Source organism: Camelus bactrianus, chromosome 10, assembly GCF_048773025.1.
Source record: "Camelus bactrianus isolate YW-2024 breed Bactrian camel chromosome 10, ASM4877302v1, whole genome shotgun sequence".
NCBI lineage: Eukaryota > Metazoa > Chordata > Mammalia > Artiodactyla > Camelidae > Camelus > Camelus bactrianus.
The window spans coordinates 26,147,671-26,170,422 of NC_133548.1; the positions used below are offsets into that span (position 1 = coordinate 26,147,671).

A 22,752-nucleotide genomic window follows, 5' to 3' on the forward strand; every position below is an offset into this window, starting at 1 on the left:
CACTTAAATCACAAACATGAAGAATGCTACTAAGAAGGCAACTCTAGTCTGGTCTCTACAATTCTGGTTTACTTATTTAAGAACTTAGCTTACAACTTTTGATGGCAGTTTTAATGCTATCCCAACTTCAGCTGACTAAAAAAATCTACAACATCTTTAACAATCAAAATATATCACACTTTCCACAAATAAGCCACAAGCAAAATTGTGAAACTGATTTTGATGATTCCTTATGATCAACTGCTACAGAGGGATATTTGTGAGATAAATTATATCTGTATCCAAGGCAGTGTGGAGTCTGTTAAAAATAACTGCATTTGAACCTTAGTTATAATATTTTACAAGTTTTTTAACCTTATATATATATTTCAGGTTATCTCTTATTTACTTTAGAAGGGCTGTTGTGAACTGAATTATGACCTCCCCACCCCCAATTCTTATGTTGAAGCTCCAACCCCCAATGTGACTGTATTTGGTGATAAGGCTTTTTAGGAGGTAAAGTTAAATGAAGTCACAAGAGTGGAGTCCTAATCTGATAGAACTGATGTCCTTATGAGAAGAAGATGAGAGAGGTCTCTCTCCACTCATGCACAGAGAAAAGTATCATATGAAGACACACAAGAAAGAGGCCGTTTGCAAGCCAGAAAGAGAAATGACCAGGATCCATATCAACTCGCACCTTGAGCTTGGTATTTTCAGCCTCCAGAACTGTGAGAAATACATTTTTGTTGTTTAAGCCACCCAGCCTATGGAATTTTGTTATGGCAGATGGAGCAGACTAATACAAGCATGTTCTTCCAACCAAATGAGATCAGGCTAAAAGTGCTTTAAAGAATAAAAGCTCTAACTGCATGTAAGGGGCTGTTAGTCATCTGATTTTTAATTGTTCACAACAGAGTAATGGGTAACTTAAAGGAAGAATTATTTAAAAATATTTCAATAACCATGCAACACAACTGTACCGTAGTAATGTTCCGTTGCTGTTTTCTGGGCCAAAGTTTTCCCTACAGATGGAAACCTGGAATTCCACCTAAATTTAGTAGGAACATGATCTAGGTAGTATAAGCATGCACTCTTGCTTAAACAAATGTACTTAAAGACAAAGAAAGCAATTAAGAGAAGCACTTATCTTTGTTTTTAAAGGCATGTTATACTTCCCGCATGCTTGTTCTAGAAATCAATGCTTAAAAGAAACTACTAAATTCTAGCCCCCACCCAATGAAATTTTTCTTTAGCTGTCTCACTAGTCTCTTGTTCACTTGCTGAGAATGCTTCCCTTTGTTCTGTTGTGTGAATGCCTACAATTTAATTATATTTAATAACTGCCTGTTCAAAATTTATTGGTGAGTTACACAATTTTAAAATAGATGAAAAGATTATACAATATTTTGAACTCACCATGGTTTTCTATTAGGGTATTTCAAATAATCACTATATTTCTACTGGGTACCAACAGTCTGTTAAACTGTCCTAAAACCCAAAGATAAAGACTTTGCCCAGTGGTCAGAGGTGGTTCTTCCACCTCTGCATGCCCAGTGAATAGCCCATGCAGAGTGTATCAGTATGAGAAGTAATTTCTGAACAAAACAATTTAATTTCCACACTCTCTATAAAGTATACATGGCTATAGGTTATTGGTTATTCAGTACTCCAAATTAAAAAAAAATTCTACTTAAAAGTCACGTCACAGATGGAGAAAAAAATCTTACCACATGTTTCAATTTCTTACTTAGAAGGCCCAAGATAGTTTGCTTGAATGTGGAAATGAAAGTTTTAGATTTGAAGAATGGGGGTAACTGGCACTTAATGGACCCTAGTTAGGGGAGAAACAGGTATAAATAATTTACAATCAGGTTGCCTATACTCCAGGGTATCTTACAGATATCTTAATTTTGAAATCAATGAAAGCAAATCAGACACAGCAGAGGTGATGACAAGATGAATAAAGCTTCTTAATCTAACCTATCCTGGACACCTGTAACAGATAAACTGTACGAAAAGACAACCCATTCATAAATATCCATTATACCATTTTTATTTTAAAATAACTAGTGAGAAATAACTGGCAAACGTAACTGTCAAGCAAGTCCTCTTTGCATTGTTCTGCTCCTCTACTAGGAAACTACTGTTACTCTCACCCAGTTACTATTTCATGTGGAACCCTTTTTATTATTTCACCTTCTCAAAAAAGTGGCTTTTACATTTTTATGATTTTTTTCTTCTTTCTGTACAGGAACTTTAGAGTAGTTAACTATTTCTTAGTTGAAAGATCAGCTCAGACCATATATCATTGTAAAAGGGAAAGAAAATAGAACACAAAAGTGGTTATTAGTACTTTACCCAAGGTCAGAGTTAAAAGTATATTAAAATATTCTCCTGTTCTGTGGCTATCTAAACATCTATATATTGACCTGATTATTCAATAATATGTGTACATAGTTCAAGTTTTATGGGGATTCTGGTTTTAATAGCCAGTATTTGACACAAGAGAGGACACAAGCTTCCCCTGCTATGCGAAAGTAGAGCATTCCTCTGAAACCTTTTGTAAGACAAAATGGGTAAAGTGAAGGAGCAATTACCTCAAGACGCATCTTGCTAATGGATGCATAAATCAAGATAATGCGCAGATGCTCACAGACACAGTTCAAAGCTATGGTGACTTGATGGCTGAATGCAGTTCCTGGGGAAAGAGGTTGGCGGTGCCACTCTTGCTGCCTGGGGCCCGGGGTGCATGCTGCTCAGGGGCTCACTGCTAAACAAATGCTACACACTAATTTACGCTTTTCATCTTTTTTTGGTAAAATTGAAAATGCTCTTCAGATTTCTTTCAATTCAGTGAAAGCAGGTACTAATGTAGGTATTTCATGAAAGCAAAGTGGTGTAAAGCGACTTTTTGAAAAGTGGGGGATACCTGTATGATTCCCCACATTATGTGAATTTAACAGGCAAAACCATCCTGTGATGTTGGGAATGGGGAGTGAGTACTGAAAAGAGTCACATGGGCCTTCTGGGGTGCTGGTTAGTTCGATGGGTGTGTTTACTGTCCATCAAGCTGTATACTTAGGATTGGTGCATTTCTTTGTATGTATGATATACTTCAATAAAAAGTTCTAAGGGTAGTGTGCTGAAATTCTAATGGATTTATTTTTAAATAGAAATAAGGAAAGAAAAGTTAGGGGAAAGAAATGAAAAGCTTCATAAGAAAGTATGTATTCTTTGAAAGGACAGTAATCTAACAATTTCTGTAAAAGGCCAGGGGTGATTAAATCAGGGGGAAATTGGATCCCTGGAGAACTATATAATGAGCAGAGAGAGTACACACAAGTAAAGGTGAATCTAAATGTGGGGCAGCGGAGGGGCGTTGGGAGGAGACCACAATCTTTTGTTAAGAGGCAGGTGTCCAGGGAATGGGGCAACAGCAACTTCCCCCCTACTATGATTACAAGCAAGAAGTACAAACAAATCAATGTTTTTTTTTTCTTTTTAAATAATGATCTCTGCTTGTCCACCATTGTAGTTATAATTAGAAAACTTAATTCCTCCCTAGCCCTTAAAGTAACTGACAGGAACCCTGTAATTAGCTTTGATAATTGTCTACTCATCAGATACTGCATCAACAAAAAAGATAAGTCCATTTTCTTTTGAGTTTTACATATTATAGTTTTGCTTATTACAATGAAATATTTAACAGGTATCTGAAAATACAAACCCCATCTCAAAGTTCTCCTTAATGTGACACTACAAAAAATGTTGAGAAAACAGAAACTGACTTAGAAAGTGATTTAATTAAAGAAACAACCAAGATTTAAATAGGTAATCTTAGTTACAGAATGGTAATAAAAAAAAAAAAATCAAAAACAAAAAAACCAGCATTTGGAAAGAAAACACACTGCCTGGCATTCGGTGAACTCTATCTTGAGTCCAATGACACTGCATGATTCCTAATTCTTTTGATGCGAATGGGTTCAGCTTTTTCTAAGGTATCTAGGAACATTAAGGTCTGTTCACACCCTGTGCTGCACTCCCAAGCTTAGCCAAATAAGGAGACACGACAAACTTCCAGATTTACTTACATATAGAAAACAATGTTAAAGAGAGATTCCTGAGGAATATAATGTTAAAAATCAAATAATTTATGTGGTTACTTGAAAAAGAATCTTTCAACCTTTAGAAGTATAAGCCCTTCTGACCTTGTGTTCTATTGGATTTGTCTGACAACAAGAAGTGAAAGAATTCTGTGGCTCCATTGTCTCAACAGTGGGATCTAAGAAAACACTGGCAGGACTCATCAGAGAGGTTTATGAGCCCGCAATTCAAAGAGATTAAAAGGAAAATCTACGGAGATTCTTTCACACTGAAGAATAACATTAAATAACTATTAGCAGCTTGGTTCAGTAAAGCTTACTAGAGCTCTCGCTGGGTCATTCACAACTTTCTAAAAGAGGAAAGGTTTTTTTCAGCTCCATTTGGGAATCAATAAATATTTCTTACTTCTTACAAGACAATGGAATTCCAGTCTTTTAAAACTTCCTCCTAATGACAGTAAAATTTCTAAAACAGCTCTTTGTTTGCTGCCTAAATAATTACACTTCCTAATCCCAGGAAACCTTTTCTAACTATAGCTACAATTCAAATAAATAAGTAAAAATAAATAAATAACAGCGACAAAAAGCTACTGAGGAGAGGAATTTAACTTTCTTCTTTATGGATCAGATATCTAAAAGCACAATATTGGCCAAAAGATTGAGTCTATCTGCAACTCTGCCCTTACTAATCACGCTGTAGCAACATTGTGCCACTCAAGTGATCAAGTCCCCAGAATGCTCTAATTTAGCAGTTAGTCAATTATACTTATTTTTATGCCACTTAAAATACTTTAAGAAGTTTATTTCGAACTTAAAGAAGTCATCTATGTGTGTTAAAAGCAAACAGCTGTATTTTCCTTTAGGTCTAACCTAGTATCTTGTTTTAAAACCAAGTAATTTAATTTTAAACGATCATTCTTAAAAATCATTTCACTATACCTAATTAAATTTCTCACATAGGAAATAACTTGAAGAAAGTCAGTTTCCTTGTCCTTAATAGTCTGTTCTTGGAACAATCTCTACTTTGATAAAAGATTCAGAATCAGGCAACATTTAACTTGAAACCTGCCCATTAAATCATAAAGCTCTATAATCCTTTCCCAGATGAAATTAAAGAGTCACAACTGCAAGGATTTCCACACTGAAGAAAAATTACAAAGTTGGAAATTAATTATGGACTTGAAGAACTAGAGCTTTTATAAGCTGAATGTAAACCCAGTGCTCATGAAAGGTACCACATGAAACCTGGAAACTGAATTTCATGTTTCACTACAGAAAGGTAAAACACAGCAGCAGAAATACTCCTGGCCTCTCATTCTGACCCTCAAATATGCCTCATTCCTGACTATTTGGAACTAAAATAGTAGGTTGTACACACCTATTCAAAACTTGGCAGCCCAATACAGTGATTAAGAGTCAGAGAATGGCTTTGAGTTTCCTCTCTACCAGCTACTAGCTATGTGACCTTAGTCAAATTACTTAAACCCTCTGAGCCTCAGACTCCTCAGGAAAAGAGATACTAGTATCCTCCTTAGAAGGTTGTTAAACAATGATTAAAAGACGATTACCACAGTTCCAGTGCTCAACAAATGTCAGCTATTTTAACTGTTATTATTTCATACTGTTTGTGTTGACCTGTCTATATGAGACCATAGGAAAATGACTCAACTATTGAGGGGAAGAAGGGGTAGTCTCAAGTACCACAATGTAGGAAGGTAGTAACTCTTGACCTTGTTGAGATCTGCAACAGTGTTAAGAAGTTTGATGTACTTTGTTATTGTGAGTCCCATTAAAATTGATCCATTATTATCAAAGCCATAGTACATATAATTATGTAGTCCTTCCAAAGCATCAAACAGAACTGAAAGATGGGAGCCAAGTTCAAGATAACTAATTTGTGGATTAAATTCAGAGGTTAGACATAATAACAGTAGATTTGAGTATCAGGGAAGACTTTGGGGGGGGCTTGGTGGGAGGGAGATAGGAAGACTTGAATTGGAACTTGAACAAAGAATAAGCTGCAAAGAATCAGAATGGGAGGATATTCTGAGTAATGATAAACAGCATAAGCATATGTGTTTGGGAGTCTCTAAATGGATGGGGAAAGGATTCACATTAGGTCTGTGACTGGTGATAAGGTTGGAAAATGTATTTAGGGACAAACTTAAAAGCTCTGTCCCATTTAAATTCCAGGTGAATGGGTAAATGTTGTGTTAGGGAGAGGGTAGTTATGTAAGTTCTTAAACAGAGGAATAAAAAAGAAAGCTAGACCAATCAAAGTGTAAATGACTGTGGGGGGCAGGCCAATTAGCAGCTGTGGAAATATCCTGAGTATATGTTATAATTTGGGTATGGACTACTGTGGTAGCTGTGAGAATAAAAAGATCACGTAAAAAAAAAAAACCCACTAAAAATGAATGCCAATATTCATTTCTAATTCATTGGCTATACACTGAACAAACTAGAAGCACTCAGAGTATAATACGAAACAAAGATTTCAAGGCTGAGGGTTAAAAACAAGCAATGAGAAAGGTGTACCCAGTCTTTGTTTTGAATGCACTGATTTCAACTAGGTCAAGTACCCAAGTAGGAACTGGGAGAGAGGCTAAAGTTGGAGACACAAACTTCCTAAGATCCTGCATTTTCTGTTACTAAATCAGAACTTCCAATTATATCCAAGAATACCAGGATTATTACTATAATCTTGCCCATAGGTTTCAATAAACATTTGAAACTAGCCAAATTTTTATTCAAAATCATTGAGAAATTATCTTAAAATACATTTTCATTGCAGAAAAGTTATTTGCATTCAAGTAAAAGTAACAAATAATGTGAGTAGTCACGTTCTTGTGACAAATAAGATGGAGCAGGAGGACCCTCACAGAAAGTTCTGTCTATACTCTCTTCTCTCTGAATAAATGCCAGGCCCTAACTGTCTAGATGGATTTTCTGCATCATTTCACATACTTACTTTTCCCAGAAACAAGTCACCAAAAAAACATGCCCCCTGATGCTTATCTTCAAGTTTTACCTGAAGCACATTTTTACAGCCAATTTTCAAATTCCTAAAACCAAATAGAAATACTGATATGACCATAAATGGAAACCCTAATCTAATACAAATATTTTATAAGGGTCAGTTCTAGCACATAATTTACACAACTATCTACTGAACTGAAGTCATTATTCCAGTTAACCCAAATTCTTATTATCTACATTTAAAAGTATTATTTCCTTTCCTATTGAACTAATCAGTCTTCAGCATTAACTTGCTTTTCAGGAAGGATTCTTATTTTAAGCTTAAGAAACTACATGTTAATTCAGTTCTCTAAAACAAACATTGATGGGGTTTTAAGATACATTGTTCATTTGGTCTAAGATTTTATTGCTTATCTCCCATTCTCAAATATTTATACTAACAAAGGGATGAACTGAACTGTATAATACAGTACTAGAAACGATCTTTTGTATCTAGGTAACGAGAGTATAGCTGATTAGCTTAAAGACACACTAACTCTACAATGTCTGGCTCAATCCTCTTCAGAGCCTGGCTGTCTTGGGTATCCAAGTACTTGGCCAACTGTGCAGGATGAAAGCTCTGCATTATCAAAATAATTCATTAACAGAGAGTATCTTAAAATAAAATAATATGCCACCAAGGATGCCAATTATTAGATACAATCCACTTTTTTTTTAATAAGATAATTTAACTGACTTCATTTGAAGGTTTGTTCCTCTTCAGATCACAGTGAACTAACTCATAAGCTGTGTCACTCTAGAGAGCCACTGAGACATCAGAGATCTGTGACCGTCACATTACAAAGCTACTGAATCATGATCCCTATTATTTTTCTATGATATACTGCTAGTGTGATTTTTTTAATACACCTAGTATGAGAAAACTCCCCACAAGATTTTAAGGGCACAAAAATGTATTCAACAGATATTATTCATATGAACATTTTACAAATCCTAGAAAGATTTTCCAAAGTGTTTATCTGGTCGTCTGAAGTGCAAAGCCTAATCCTGAATAACAGCATCTCTTTCAAGGAAACATGGGAAACAGCCTTTTGGAAGCATCTTTAGAACAATAAGGTAAATATGCCCAACTGGAACTAATTGATTAAATTCACTACTTAACATTGCTTTCAAAATGTATAGTATCTGGAAATAGAATGTTACTCATCCTTTTTTAGATTTGGTTTTCTTTAGCCTGGCCAACTTTGCCCTAAAATAAAACGTCAACTAAGAATACAGAAATGGAAACAAGGGAGAAAAAATACAGGTACTATACATTGGGTCATCCACCCTAGACTTTTTCTTTTGATAAAAATTTCTTTTGTGAAGCAAAGAAATATGGATGTCAAGGGCTCCTTTAAATGATCTTTTAGAGAAACAAATGGTTGTAGGCAATGTTGATGAGGCTTTCCTTATAACAGGGCACCAACTCTGAGCTGTGAAATATGAGAAGCATTCAACACCAGCCAATAAAACATCTCCTGCCTTCTTCCCAAGCATTAAAGAATTCAAACTTATTTTGTACTCCACATTAATGGAGGGAAGGAAACAAACATATTTAAAGCACACCCTATGAAAAGAAAGTTCTACAATGAACTGTCACCACATGCAAAAAGAGTTCTGTATAACAAAGCTATTTTCATGTCCCCAGGGGGTGACCCAGAAAAAAAAGAGTGCTTTGACCTGGTTATAACAAATTCTCTCTCTCTTGGTAACCTATCCTGGTCTTTAACAAATTATCACTCTCAAAGGTTTTCCTTCTATCAAATCTAAATCCTCACTGTTAGAAGTTCAAGTTCATTTCCTTCTTTTGAGGAGCCACTTACTGATGATGGGTCAAGAAGGAAAAATTAATTTTGCTATTTAAAAGAAATGACAATACAAAACTAGGTTTATTATGAGATTTTTTAAAAGAGCTTTAGTGTGAAAGGCTTAAAACCAGCAAGTTATATTTGGATAAGAAACTTCTAATTCTTACCTAAACAGCAAGCCAATCTCAATTTAAAACTGAGACAAAGCATTCTCACTATCTGGAGCCTCTAGTAATGAAGGAAATACTTAGTACTCAATATCTGAGATACATTTTAAAATGTCATGAAAATTTGCATTCCTGCTGTCCTTCTAGAATAGCTCAATTCAGTAATCACCCATCTGAAAACTTGCAGAGCAAACTACGATATAAATTTCTAGCAGAATTTTGCTTTTCTTCAACCTGGCCAACATTACCCTAAAACAAAATGTCAACTAAAAATACAGAAATGGTAATGAGGGAGAAAAAATACAGGTACTTTACATTAGATTATCTACCCTACACTTTTTCTTTTGATAATTTATTTTGTGAAGCAAAGAAATACAGATGTCAAGGGCTCCTTTAAATGATGCTCCTTTAAATAAATGCCTATGAACCTAAATCATGAATCAGGCCCAACTCTCACTGTATTTGGTTTGTCTAAACTTTGTTGTGACCTCATCAATGACCTACAAGAATCCCCTGTACAGTAGGCTACAGTTGCTTCCATTAAAACCTCAAAATCAAGGACTCAAAGCTCAAAAGAAATCCACATTTCCAAGGACTTCTCAAAGGCAATGAGAAAGGCCTGAAGATGCTGATTATCTTTCTTCCAACATCTCTTAAACCTTCCTTCATGCAATTCTATTGCTCACTTTTAACCCTATTTCTCTCCATTTCTGGTCTTCCTCACCTCACCCTATACCTTAGCGAGAGAGAATATTTTTTGGTTCTTGATCTCCCCCTCCTTCTCCCCTCTTTAGACAACAGTCAGTTTCATTGATAGGTTTCTTAATAGCACCAAGCTGTGGAGTGGCAAAAATGCAGAGCGACAGTACAAGTACGTACCCTACGCTCCTTAAGATACAGTTTGGTGGATTGTCCTCACCTTAAGCAAATCGTCACCACAGAATAAAGACTGGTAGAGACGTGCAAAGCACCAGGAGAGATTGTCATCTCCTGTAGAACTTGGTCACTTTAGGAACATAGGTAAATTCTCACACACAACACATTTATGTGTATTAGTTTCAACACTTTCAGAGAAATTTTACCATGTGAACCAAAGTCAAAGATGTATCTATAGATAAAAGTCATCTTCAAATGGAATCACCTCTACAGTCTTTTGCCAGAAGTACAAATGTGTTTACAAAAGAAATACACCCTCTGAAAGATGCTCATATATGTACCAAATAGGATATACTCCAGCCATAATTGAAAGTTAATCCAAATTCACTGCAAAAGTACACTCAGTCACTATTAAGAACAAATACTCTAGTATGTAAACAAATAGCTCATGAAGTCTTTACACAAAGGTATCACACACTGCCTGTAAGAAACATTTAATTTTCTAATACAACTCCCTCTGAAAATAGATACAGATACTCTATATATATCACTGGGTTTATCCTATGATGCTGTGTTTTAGAAATAAAGCCTTATTTCTCAAATCAAATTTTCACAACCCTAGTAGTAGGAGGCTTAACATCACTTTGTTAGGTTGATGGTGTGCCAGTGCAGGGCATGGGACGGGACTCAATAATCAAATATAGAGACAGCGAGCTTTTATCAACACATCCGAGTCAATGCTTAGCCTGGTGCGCTATCTCAGAGAGCAATTGAGTGTTTTCCCCACAGGCTGTAACTGATTATTGACTCCCGCCATTAGCATGGAGGGTGCATACTGAAGGTTCAAATAGAAGGCTGAGGGACTCCTATCCCAAGGCCAGTGCTGAAAGACAGCCTATCACTTCGTGTAACTGCAGTCCATGTGTGACAAACCTGACCTACATTTCTCCCTTTCTTTCTCGGAAGAGCTTGTCACTGTTTTAAGAAGCTATTTTCTAAAATGCATAAAAGAAATGACTTTTAAAATTGCTTAGGAAATACGCATTCCTAAAATACCTTTTATAGCAATCTTACAAGGATTATAGTTTATCCAGGAGATAATCATGAAAACCTAGCTTTAAACAAGCTCAGAGACAGCAAATAATGCTTTTATGGTGTTATCCTTTACAGTGTCTCCCTTTAGATTGTCATTTTTACAGCATACAGTCTTAAAAGCACTACAATTAAAATTTTAATCAGAACATAATAAAATTTAATAAGTTTTTAAACAAAAAATATTAATTAGGAACATGTAATTATGTATTTTTCTTTAGTTATAAAAAGTAGCTTTCACGGCTTCACAAGAAGCCACATCCTAGTAGTTTTGTTAACTTCTCAGTGGATACACAGTAATCACTACTAAGAATAGGGCATAGTTAAAAACAATGATGGAGGGGAGGAGTAAAAGAGGCAATAATAACTTGGTGCAATGCTAGAAAATGCTCCCCAGGAATGGCTGCAGACTGCGCTTCAAAGAGTTGCCAATGTGCAGGTGCTCCTCACCACAAGTACCTACCATGCCGCTGCAGGTCATACTCTTTTTTTGTCTCTTCATTCCCTAGAATTTTCCATGCCTGATCAATCTCGATGAATTTCTGTATACACTCCTCCACTGTTCCTGCTGGCACATCTGCACTTTGTTTATCTGGATGATACTGCCAATCAAAAATAAGGGGGGGTGATGAGTAGAGAGGGTTGAGTGGGGGTAGGTAAAAAAAAAAAATGTAAACCTGAGCTTTAGTTAAGAGAGAAGGTAATGAGAAGATGAAAACTAAGATGCCAAGCAACGAGACAACAGTGTTGGGCACAGGAGACAACTGCCAGGTTAATTAGACCACTGGAGTAGCTATAAATCCACCAGTGACATGACTTGTCACAACGTGCAAAGACAGCATTTTCTGGATAATTTGCTGATGGAATCACTGGTCTCAAGGACAATTTACCTAGAGAGGATGACTAACACAAGCAGAAATAGGTACATGCAGACTAGTAGGACATAACAAAGGAAGAGTACAAACTATGCAGAGTATGAAGCTCCCCTTATAAAATGTGCATGGCTGTATGTATCATCACAGTGGACTACTAGACTTTCTTATGAAATTATACAATTTTACTTTAAAATACAACATTTTTCATCTTCTGGCTCAGCCCAGAAGATTTTAAAGTTAAAAGTCCCCAAACACAAGTTTTTAACTGAAAAATGATTATTTTAGGGCAGATTCATAAGAAACAACTTTAAAGAATGGAATAAAATACTTGAATACAAATTAATTCATCAATAAATCTTTCTTGTATTTGTTTTCATGTTGAAATTCTCCACACTGCTGGCGATCCTCACTAGCAGAGCAAAAGCTATTGTGGTATTTGGTTGCCGAAAAGAACTAATGAACATCATGCATGCTGGGAAAACGATAACAGGGCAAAGAAAGAGAATCAGGCTTCTATTTTCCCGCTGGCAAACTCTCTCTCTTTCTCTCTTCCTATGACAACTCTACCAGCTATCAACATTTAAATATTTAAGCTGATTAAAATAATGACTGAAGAAAAAAGGAAACTAAGGCTTTATTGTTTCATCTTTTTTAGGCCATGATTTAACAAATGATGCTCGTCTGTTATTCCCATACTGGGGTTTAAGTAATCCTTAAGGCTAGGATATTAAGTAATGTACCAAAGCCAAAATAAAGTGGGTTACATTAAAGTTCTCTTGCTAATCCTTCTTCTAACACTATATGAAGAAGATTTGTGTAACAAGTTTGGTAGGTTTCAATGTTATTACATGCAATATGCTCAAATACACCACTAGTATACATTTAAGATATACTTACATGTGAAGACTCAATTTCAGTATCTCACAAGCACTGAGTAAGGCCCTAGAGAAATATTCTAATCTTATAGCTGTATACTATACAGACTAGAAGGTGGCACAGACTAGAAGGAGCACAGACTAGAAGGTGGCAAGTAATTTTGAACAGGCCACCATAAAAATGAATAGTGGCTGGTACAATGAACAGAACAGACTGGGCCTGTTCATGCTCCAACCTGACCAAGAAAGCCCTATAAAGCCAAGAATTAGTTCCTGGCTGCCCCAAACTAAAAGCTATTACTAAATTTTGAGTCATATAGCAGTTCCATGGTAGTTAAAGCACAATTCAACCTCTTTCAATAAGCAATTTGTTATTTTCCTGACTATGATTTTAAATAACTAATTCACCATCTGAGGCTTTTCGATCTATTCTGCTGTGCTACTAGAATGCAGTTCATTTTATTCTGTGATACAGGCTTTAGCTTAAAAATGACAGTTACAACAAGAGAGTATGTCATTTGGGGTGCTAAAAGCCTCAGTCCAATTTGTTCTGACAGCAAGTTCCAGAACAAAATGAAGGTCTAAAAAGATTAATACATTCTGTGGTAGGCTGATAATAGCCCCCAAAGATATCAGGTCCTAACCCCTGGTACCCGTAATGTCACTTTATTTGGGGGAAAGGTCTTTGCAGTGTGATTAAGTTAAAGATCTTGAAACAGGGAGATTATCCTGAATTGTCCAGGTGGATCCTAAATACAATCAAAGTGTTTTTATAGGAAAGAGGCAGAGAGAGACCTGACACACAGCAGGGAAGGTGATGTACAGAGAGCGATTTTAAACACTAGCCTTAAAGACTGGAGTGATGAGGCCACAAGCCAAGGAATGTTGGCAGGCACCAGATGGAAGAGACAAGGAATAGATCATCCTTTAGAGCCTCTAGAGGAATCATGACCCAGCCAACACCTTGATTTGGGCCCAATTATATTGCTTTTGGACTTACAGCTTCCAGAATTGTGAAAGAATAAACTTCTGTTGTTTTAAGCCACCAAGTTTGTGGTAATTTATTTCAGCAACCACGTGAAATTATACAGTCTAAATACATCTATGGCTTAAAACTGGACTTTAACAGACATTACAACTTTTAAAGATGTTTCAATTACAAGGTCTATTAATAAAATGGTGTCATTATTTTGCACATTCTTAACTTAAAATCTGTAACTTTTTACTACCCATGGAAACCAAGCCTCTCATACTAGGTTTCAGGGCTTTCTAACCCCCAAGTGAATATTAGATCTTTTCCTTACTATTTCTGTATTAGAGCCCTCCAATAAGAGGCAGGCTCAAGCATGCACTATCACCCTAAGAGACCACGGCCATTTTCTTCTTGCTGTCAAGGCTTCTTTTATCTTTGCTCTTCTTTTCTTTGAATCCCACTAGCCAAACCTTCCCACTGTTGAGAGCCCAAAGCTATTCCTACTTCATTCATTCAATGAATAAATGAAAGACAGAGAAACTCTAAAGCATTCTGTGATCCAGGGGCTGGCTTACTAACTACCTGAGAAGCCAGAAAGAGCCACAAAAAAGATAGCATGGACTTCTTTATATTGGAAAAAAGCCAGCTAAATCATACAAACAACAGGGAGTTCTGAGGAAAACATTCACCAATTAAATAAAGAAAATACTGACATTCTTTATTAACAGAATAGGTACGTACTAAAATCAATGTTGCAAAGTTCATTTATTTTAACTTCTATTTGCCACCATACTAAATTGAAATGCATTTTGCTGGAATTGGAAGAATTTAAGTCACCTGGAAGGAAAGAATTCAAAATTAAGAAGTCAGCAAATCTTGCTACAAACAACTGAAAAATGAAAGTTTAAGAAATTACCAATTACTATAGCCTCAAAGGAAAAAAAGGGAAAGAAATGGAAAGAAATAATATATTCATGATGGGAAATTCATGCCAATTTCCCCTCAAATGATACAAAAATGTTATGCAATTCTTATCAAAATTCCAGTGAGCCAGTTCTGTGTTTATATGGAACAACAAAAGATCTAGAACAGGCAAAAGAATTTTTAAAAAGTACAAAGTCAAAGGCCTTACATGACCTGATTTCAAGACTTACTACAAAGCTATGGTAATCAAGACTGTAGAACTGGCATAAACACATACAAACAAATCGATCTAGTGGAACAGAAGAGTCTAGAAATAGACCATACATATACAGTCACTTGATTTTCAATAAATGTGCCAAGGCAATTCAATTGGGAAAGAACAGTCTAGAACAAATGGTGCTGAAACAACTGGGTGTCCATGTGGAAAAAAAAAAAATCAACATCAATCCCCATCTCATTTCATACACAAAAATTAATTCAATATGAATCATAGATATAAATATAAAACAGAGAACCATAAAGCTTCTAGAAGGAAACACAAGAGAATATCTTTGCCCCTTGGGGTAGGCACAGATTGCTTTGACAGAAAACAAAAAGCACAAACTTATAATGACATAAAATGGATAAACTGAACTTCATCAAATTTTAAAACTTTCTGTACATCAAGGATACCATTAAGAAAATTAACAGCCACAAACTGGGAAAAAAAAAAATACTGGCTAAATATTTCTCTAACAAAGAACTTGTACCAGAATATATAAAAAAAAAAATTCTATAAATTGATACTAAAAAGACATACTAATTAAAAATTGTGGGAAAAAACTTGAACACTTTTCAAAAGAAGACAAATGAATAGACAATGTACACATCAATGTACACCCAAACTTTTTCATTAGTTATCAGGAAAAACGTGTATTAAAGTCATGAGATACTACTAAACATATTAACAGAATGGCTAAAATAAAAAAGACTGATAACACTAAATGCTGCTGAGAATATGGAATAATAGGAACTTTCATAGGCTGCTGGCAGTAAACAATTTGGCAATTTCTTATAAAGGTACACATACATCTACTCTATGGTCAAGCAATTCCGATTCTGGATATACACCTAAGAAAAATAAAACATAAAAATGTATGTCCACAAAAAGGCTTATTCATAACTGCCAGAAACTGGAACCATAAATATCTATCAACAGGAGAATGGATACACTTTGGTATATTCTATACTATTCAACAACAATAAAGAAAAAAACTACGATACACTCAGTAATAAAACAGATGAATATCTAAAACATTAGTGTTGAGCAAAAGAAGAAACAAAAGGGTACACAGTATGTGATTACACTGATATGAAATCCAAATTCAGGCAAAACTAGTCTATACAGTTGGCCTTCGATCTATGGACATGCCATTTCATATAAAAGACTTGAACATCCTCGGACTGTAGTATCCTTGGGATGTCCTGGAACCAATCCCTTGAGGATACCAAGGGATGACAGTAGTGACAAAAATTAACAGTTGGTTTTCCGGTGGGGGTAGGGGGTGGAAATTAACTGGAAAGGGGCATAAAGGAATTTTCTGGAGGAATGGAAATGTTCTATATATTGTTTGAGATAATGGTTACATAATACCACCTCTCACCAAACTGAACACTTAAGATCTGTGCATTTAAACATCATCAGACATGTCTAAATGTTTTTAAAGGAATTTAGTAAATCTTTCTAAGCCAGTAAGGGAAAATGAGAAATTTCTCCCAATGTTAAACAGAGAAAAAGCACAACATAAAAAACTAATGAAAAGACTGATATGAAAGGTTTGAATGACAGACCAGTTTAGACTGGTTTATTACTTTCAAGTACATATGGCAACCTCTGAAAACATTAAAAAGTTAAGTATTGCTGAGTAGAAGACTACAGTATATTCAAAATTTAAAAATCATAAATACGTTACAATACTAAAAATACTGAGAGTGGGTGTCTGTGATTCTTTATTATAACAGGACAAAACTGTCTATTGCCAAAGTTTTAGCATTATTCTCAGTTGACTTGACACAACTTTACAGTCTATATACCTTGCTCACATGTGAGGAAAATTGTTCAATTATACAGACCTGTGTTTTTTAAATCCCCATGCCATTTACTGAGGATGAGAAAAATGAACACAAAAGTTTAAGAAACTGTCTTGATATAAAAATACAGGATTACTAGTGACACTACAAAAGATATACAGAAAATGATATAGTATTTTATCAGAAATGGTGTTATGTTATCTATTTCCTGACTAATTGATAACCAATGTTTTAATTATGGACTCAACTCTAACTAGCTGAGATGTTTTGGGCAATGGGTTGTTCAATATGGAACATTTTATTTCCATTTTAGATTTTCTCCATGTTAATAAATCCAAGCGCTTTCTAAATTACTAATCCCGGAGTTACTGTCACATTGTGTCAGCTCAGTGCAACTCAAAATGTGTTCCTCAGATTTGCAGTATCAGCATTCTCTGAGGGCTCCTTAGAAGACAGCCCCATACCAAACGTACAGAGAGGGACCTCAGAATTTGTTTCCCCAAACTCTCCAGGCAAACACTACGCGTGCTAAAGTCTGAGAGGCACACTGTTAGCCTCTACCGTTAGTTAGCCTCTACTGCTTAAAACATAGTTAGTTGCAAGTCAGAAAATTAGTGTTTGATAAAAATTTCCCCTTCATAGACACATCTGTCCAGGTATGTATCCAGAAAGGAAAAAATGCTAAGTGATATTCCTCAATTGTTAACCTACAACACAATGAAAATTACATTAATGTTCCAAGTCAGAAATTTTTTGATATTTGTTAACTTTTGTTCAGTAATCATAAATGCCAACCTCTTTATTTCCTTGTTTGCACAAATGCCAACTTATTTCAGTGATTAAGAAACTGATGAAATCTGAACAGTATGCTAGTTGTATTCTAACCTGTTGATTTTTTTTAAAGAGGTAGATGTAATTTATACAAGACTTCAGCTACTGAATACAGCAATGGTGTCCACTGATAGGTTTAACATAAGTGTCAAGTGTTTTTCTACTAGAAAACAGAGAGCTATGTATTTTTCTACTAGAAGGGGAAAGAAAATTGAAGTATGTGTAAGTTTTGAAAAGAGCATAATATAATACACTGAAAAGTCTCACAACTTCTAAAAAATTTTTAAGTGAAAATTTATACATTCATTAGCTCCAGATGACCTGTTCTACTGACTAAGCAACATAAAGTTGCAATGAAATGGTGTTTCTTTAAAGTGAATGCATAAGACAGTTTTATGGTAAATTGACCACTACACAATAAGGCAGTATTTCAGATCACCTAAATAGATGTCCATCTGTTTTAATGCCTTTCTTTCTTTACTTTTTAAAAGGAAATATGCTTTATTTTACCAGTAGCTTGCTAATTAAACCTTCAATTGAACAAAAAGTTAAGACGGTCATACATTAATCCTTTACTATACACTTGTGATTATGCTGTTTTGATTTATAAAAATACTGACTGCAAATAGAAAATAACGATTAACTATGGAAAGGACTGGGCAAATCTGATTAAACAAAAATTTCCAAATCATCCTATTGATATCTGATCTATCAGTGTGGCCTGTGAAGATACAGCATTTGGTTTTTCTCTACACAGTAACACTGAGTTTAGTATTATTAATAGTATGTTAGCTCTTTATCTCTAGCTTCACACTTCCCTGAATTCCAGAACTGAATTTCAAATATCTTCTAAAAGCTATCTTATTAGTACTACAAATTCAAAATGTCTAAAACCAAATTTTCATCCAGGCTCTAAAATTAGTTCCTCCTCTTGCTGAATGCCCTGTTCTGTTAAAATTACCACCATGCTTTAATAAATGCCAAATGAATGAAAGAAAAATACATTTCCTGATAATGCAGGCTACAATATAAGGGTAACCTCTGTTTTCCTTATTTTATTAACCACCAAATTCTGTAGATTCACATACATAATGTCCTTTCTATTCCCAATAACAAACCTAGTTCAAAACAACAGTAGCTCTTGTCTGGTCTCCAGTATTCATCTTTTAAAGCTCTCCAGTTCTTCCACCTGCTTCCAAATTCACTTGCCTTATTATAAAATCCTGACCATGTCATCTTCACCTCAAAAATTTTAACTGTCAACCTACTGCATATAAATTAGTTGTATTCTTTATCCTTACAGGTAAAGTCCTCCAATAAAAGAACTCCAACCTACCATTTCAGCTTTACTGTAAGTACTATACCATCTATGTCAGTCTAGTCATTCCAAACATTCTAGACTAGACTTTCAGATATCACACCTGAACACACATTCCTTTCTGTTTCCATGTCCTATTTATGCTGTTGTCTCCAATGGAACATCCTTCACCAGTTCAAATGCACCTCTTCCTTGAAGCTGCGTTTAATATTCCTATCCAGAGGGCATCACACTAGTTGTGTGTGCGTGTAACACTGTATCTTAACTACATACATATCTCTGCAGGGATTATTAGCACAATGCCTCTTTGTGCAAATATCCTCCATAAGTACTTGCATGTAAGTTGTGTGTAATACTCTTCCCAAAGTATGAAATCTAAAACTTTCTGATTTAGACAGCACTGGATGAGGGGAGGGAAAGTTTTTACGTTTACTCTGAGGTTTTCCACTTTCGTGTCTTTTCTCTCATACTCTTTCCTAGTAAACAAATATTAACCATGTCATTCTATTCAGCTGCCACAATGACTAGATACGATATGGGATATGCTTCAGCCCAAAGGTCATCTTCAATACTTCCCACGCTGAGGAACGAGTAAACAAATAGGTATTAAGAGGAATGCATTCAAAAGAGTACACTTGAAAAAAACATGGATATACAGTCATGGGACTTAAATATGAGAAAGGTCAAATCCTTTACAAAAAAAAAAAAAAGAGTCCTTAATATCTCTTTCTCTACCCATTCCCAGTCTTTCAGAAAGAAAAGTTTTAGGGTCAGACAGCAAGAATTTGTGTGACTAGGTCACAGCTGATCCTATGGAGTAAAACTCTTACTATTATAATTCACTTAAGTGAAATTATTAGGAATGAAAGTTAATAGAGCCACTCTCCTTTTGAAAAATTATTGGTTTTTTAGATATGAATTTATATTTTTAATTTTCTCCCATTCTATCAAATCTTAGAGGTTATGATCTTGACTTAAAAAAAACAACTTTATTGAGATATAATTCACATATCATAAGATTCACCATTTTCAAGTCTACAATTCAGTGGTTTTAGAATATTCAGAGTTGTGTAGCCATCACCACTATCTAATTTCAGAATATTTTCATCACTTCCTAAAGAAATCCTGCATCCATCAGTAGTCGCTCTCTATTTCTCCTTCCACCTACCCCTGAACTAATCTGCTTTCTGTGTCTGTGGATTTGCTTATTCTGCAAGGAATGACAGACACACATATATGTACCACATATACATACACATGCACACATATTAATTTAAAAGCAAATTTGTGATTTTTAAGTATCTATAAAAATTAGCCTTCCTCAGTTACTTTGGGATTGTTGGTGAATAGCTAAGAATGTGAAAGTGTATAGGTAAACAAAAACAATATGCTCTCCTAGAGTTCACGATTTGGTTCCATAATGTAACAACAGACCTTACTAAGGAATTCATTGTGAAAAGTCCTATGAATTTATTTATAGTAGAATCCTACATATAACATAGTCCATGGTCCCCAGAGAAAGCCTTGGAGAAAGGCTTCAGCGTGACTGTGGCAGCCACACTGACAGAACAGTATGAAGAAAATACATCTCTTTGGCCTACCAGAATTGCTAATGATTGATTGCCTCTAATCTTCAAAAGAGTCATTTTAACACCATTAGTATTTTTTAAGAAACCTTTTGGTCTGATGACTGTTATTTTAAAACTTCTGCCAAATGTCTCGATAACAATGATTGCCTTTGAAATCATATTAAGAGACTCATTCAGAGATTACTGGCAGTTCCAAGAAAAAGGGGTAAAAGAGGAGGAGGGGAAAAAAGGAGGAGGAGGATAGGAAAATGCAGAGGAAGGAGAAGAGCGGGCTGGTGGAGACAGAGGAGACTGCAGGGGAAGAGGGAGAGCGACAGAAGAGGAGGAGGAGGAATAAGAGAAGGATAAGCAAGGGAAGAGACTGAAAGTCACTGAAGGAAAACAAAGCCATGCAATATTTATAGTAGGCAATGATGTCTTTCAGATGAAGAATTGAGAGGGAGATTGTAGGAACTGGAGTGCAAGAAGTGAAGAAACATAAGAAGCTGAATGATGTGTGGCTGGGTCATTCAATCCATGGCAAAACCTTTTCAATACCAAGGCCTACCTCTGTAGTACAGTTTAAGCTGTGAGATTTACTAATTCTAAAATACAATCTTGCACCAAATCCTTTGCTAGTCACATTCCTTTTCTTTGCTGACTATACACTAGTATAACACAACCTCCTCTTCTTCGTACATAGGAAAAAATTTTAAATCTTAAGCAATGGGTTGCATTATATCCAATTTAAGTATAAAGACTCTCACCTGACTCCCAAAATCATATCAAACAAGTCACTGATTACATGCTCAACACGAGCTGCACAGAGAATTCCAAGATTAACTGTACAAAATATTGTACGCTAATTTCATCTACACTCTGGATTCAGGGAAACATGATTTTTGTGTAATTAAGGATGCTGAACTAACGTTATTCTTGCTAAACAAGGGTGGTCACATACACATTTTCACACAGAAGTGTTCAATATATGAATGGTAGGGTTAAATGCATAAAGACTGAAGAGGTGGTGGCAATTCTTCTTAATTTTAACCACCTAATGGTGAGAGAAATTTGCCTAAAACAAAACTTGATAAACAAAAGAAGTGACCTTAGTCAGATAAAAATGGATGAGTGAAAGAGAAAAAGAAAGCATTTAATAACTGTAGTTAAATTCAATGAACATAATATACTATTTTTGAGATAAATGCCTAAGTAAGCTTCTTAGGACACTGAGAACACACACATCCTCTGAGATAATTTTTGGTTTTCCTTATTGAAAATCACTATTATTATGAAGCAGCCATTAAAGAGTTGGTGAGGAAGTGCTATTAAGATGGGGCAGTAGTAATGCTCTGATGAATCTGAATACAGTACAGTGGAGGTAGGCTAGAGAGAGACACACTGACTGACATGGCTGAGGTTTTGTTTCATTTTTTGTAGGATGTCTACTAGTTTAAAACAAGATCATGTTACAAAAAGTTAGGTATAAATGCACTACAACTGTGTCCTTTACTTTTTGACACTACATTAAAATTATGACCAGTTGAAAAGAACAATTATAAAGGTAAAGTCAAGTACAACACACTACTGCCACCTAATGCTTAGTAAAATATTGCCTAAAGAAGCAATCAACACTTCACGTTATTGTTTTATGCAATAGTTAACAGTTGAAACATGACCTTTTTTTAAAGATGTCTGAACATTTTTAAGGTTTTCTAATTCAGGTAGAGAAAATATAATCCATGTACAAGACTGTAGTCCAAAAGTATTTATACATTCAAAAAAGACTCATTACCAGCTTCCTAACAAGCCAATGAGGATTCATGATGAGCAAAGCAGGATTTCTGTCCTTGAGGGACTCATAATCTAGTGGGGGGAGTGTAGAAAGGTAAATAATTAATTATAATACAATGGGAAGGATGACGTGCTAAGAAAAGATGACAGCATGAAAAAGCTGTTAACTTAGAATAAACTGGGAAGATTTCTAAATAAAGACAGCTGACTGGGTTTTGAAGGATGAACAGGAGTTGGCCTGTGGAGGAACTGTGGAAGAGTGGGAGGGGAAAGGCATTCCGTGGAGAAACAGCAAATATAAAACAAGAACGTACTAAGTAATGGACATGAGAGTTATGAAAAGCAGAACTGTAAGCTACGCTGGGAATGAGCAAAAGAACCACTGAGTAGCAAAGTAATGAGAAGTGAAGCTGACAAGGCAGACTAGATTCAGACCATAAAGGAACTTCATGCTAAGAAACATGGACTTTTCCCT

General features: G+C 35.4%; 1 protein-coding gene across 4 annotated transcripts in view; it reads right to left on the bottom strand.

The window, feature by feature from the left end:
- DNAJC24 (DnaJ heat shock protein family (Hsp40) member C24) overlaps positions 1-22,752 on the bottom strand; it is a 47,395-nt gene that overhangs the window by 4,445 nt on the left and 20,198 nt on the right. For 3 of the 4 annotated variants that reach the window (XM_045523730.2, XM_010964731.3, XM_074372213.1), the window contains one exon: positions 11,513-11,651. In XM_045523730.2, the coding sequence (XP_045379686.1) occupies positions 11,513-11,651 (139 nt within the window). Of the gene's footprint in view, positions 1-11,512; positions 11,652-14,513; positions 14,610-22,752 lie in introns of all 4 variants that reach the window. The other variant, XM_045523731.2, reaches the window with a different exon arrangement.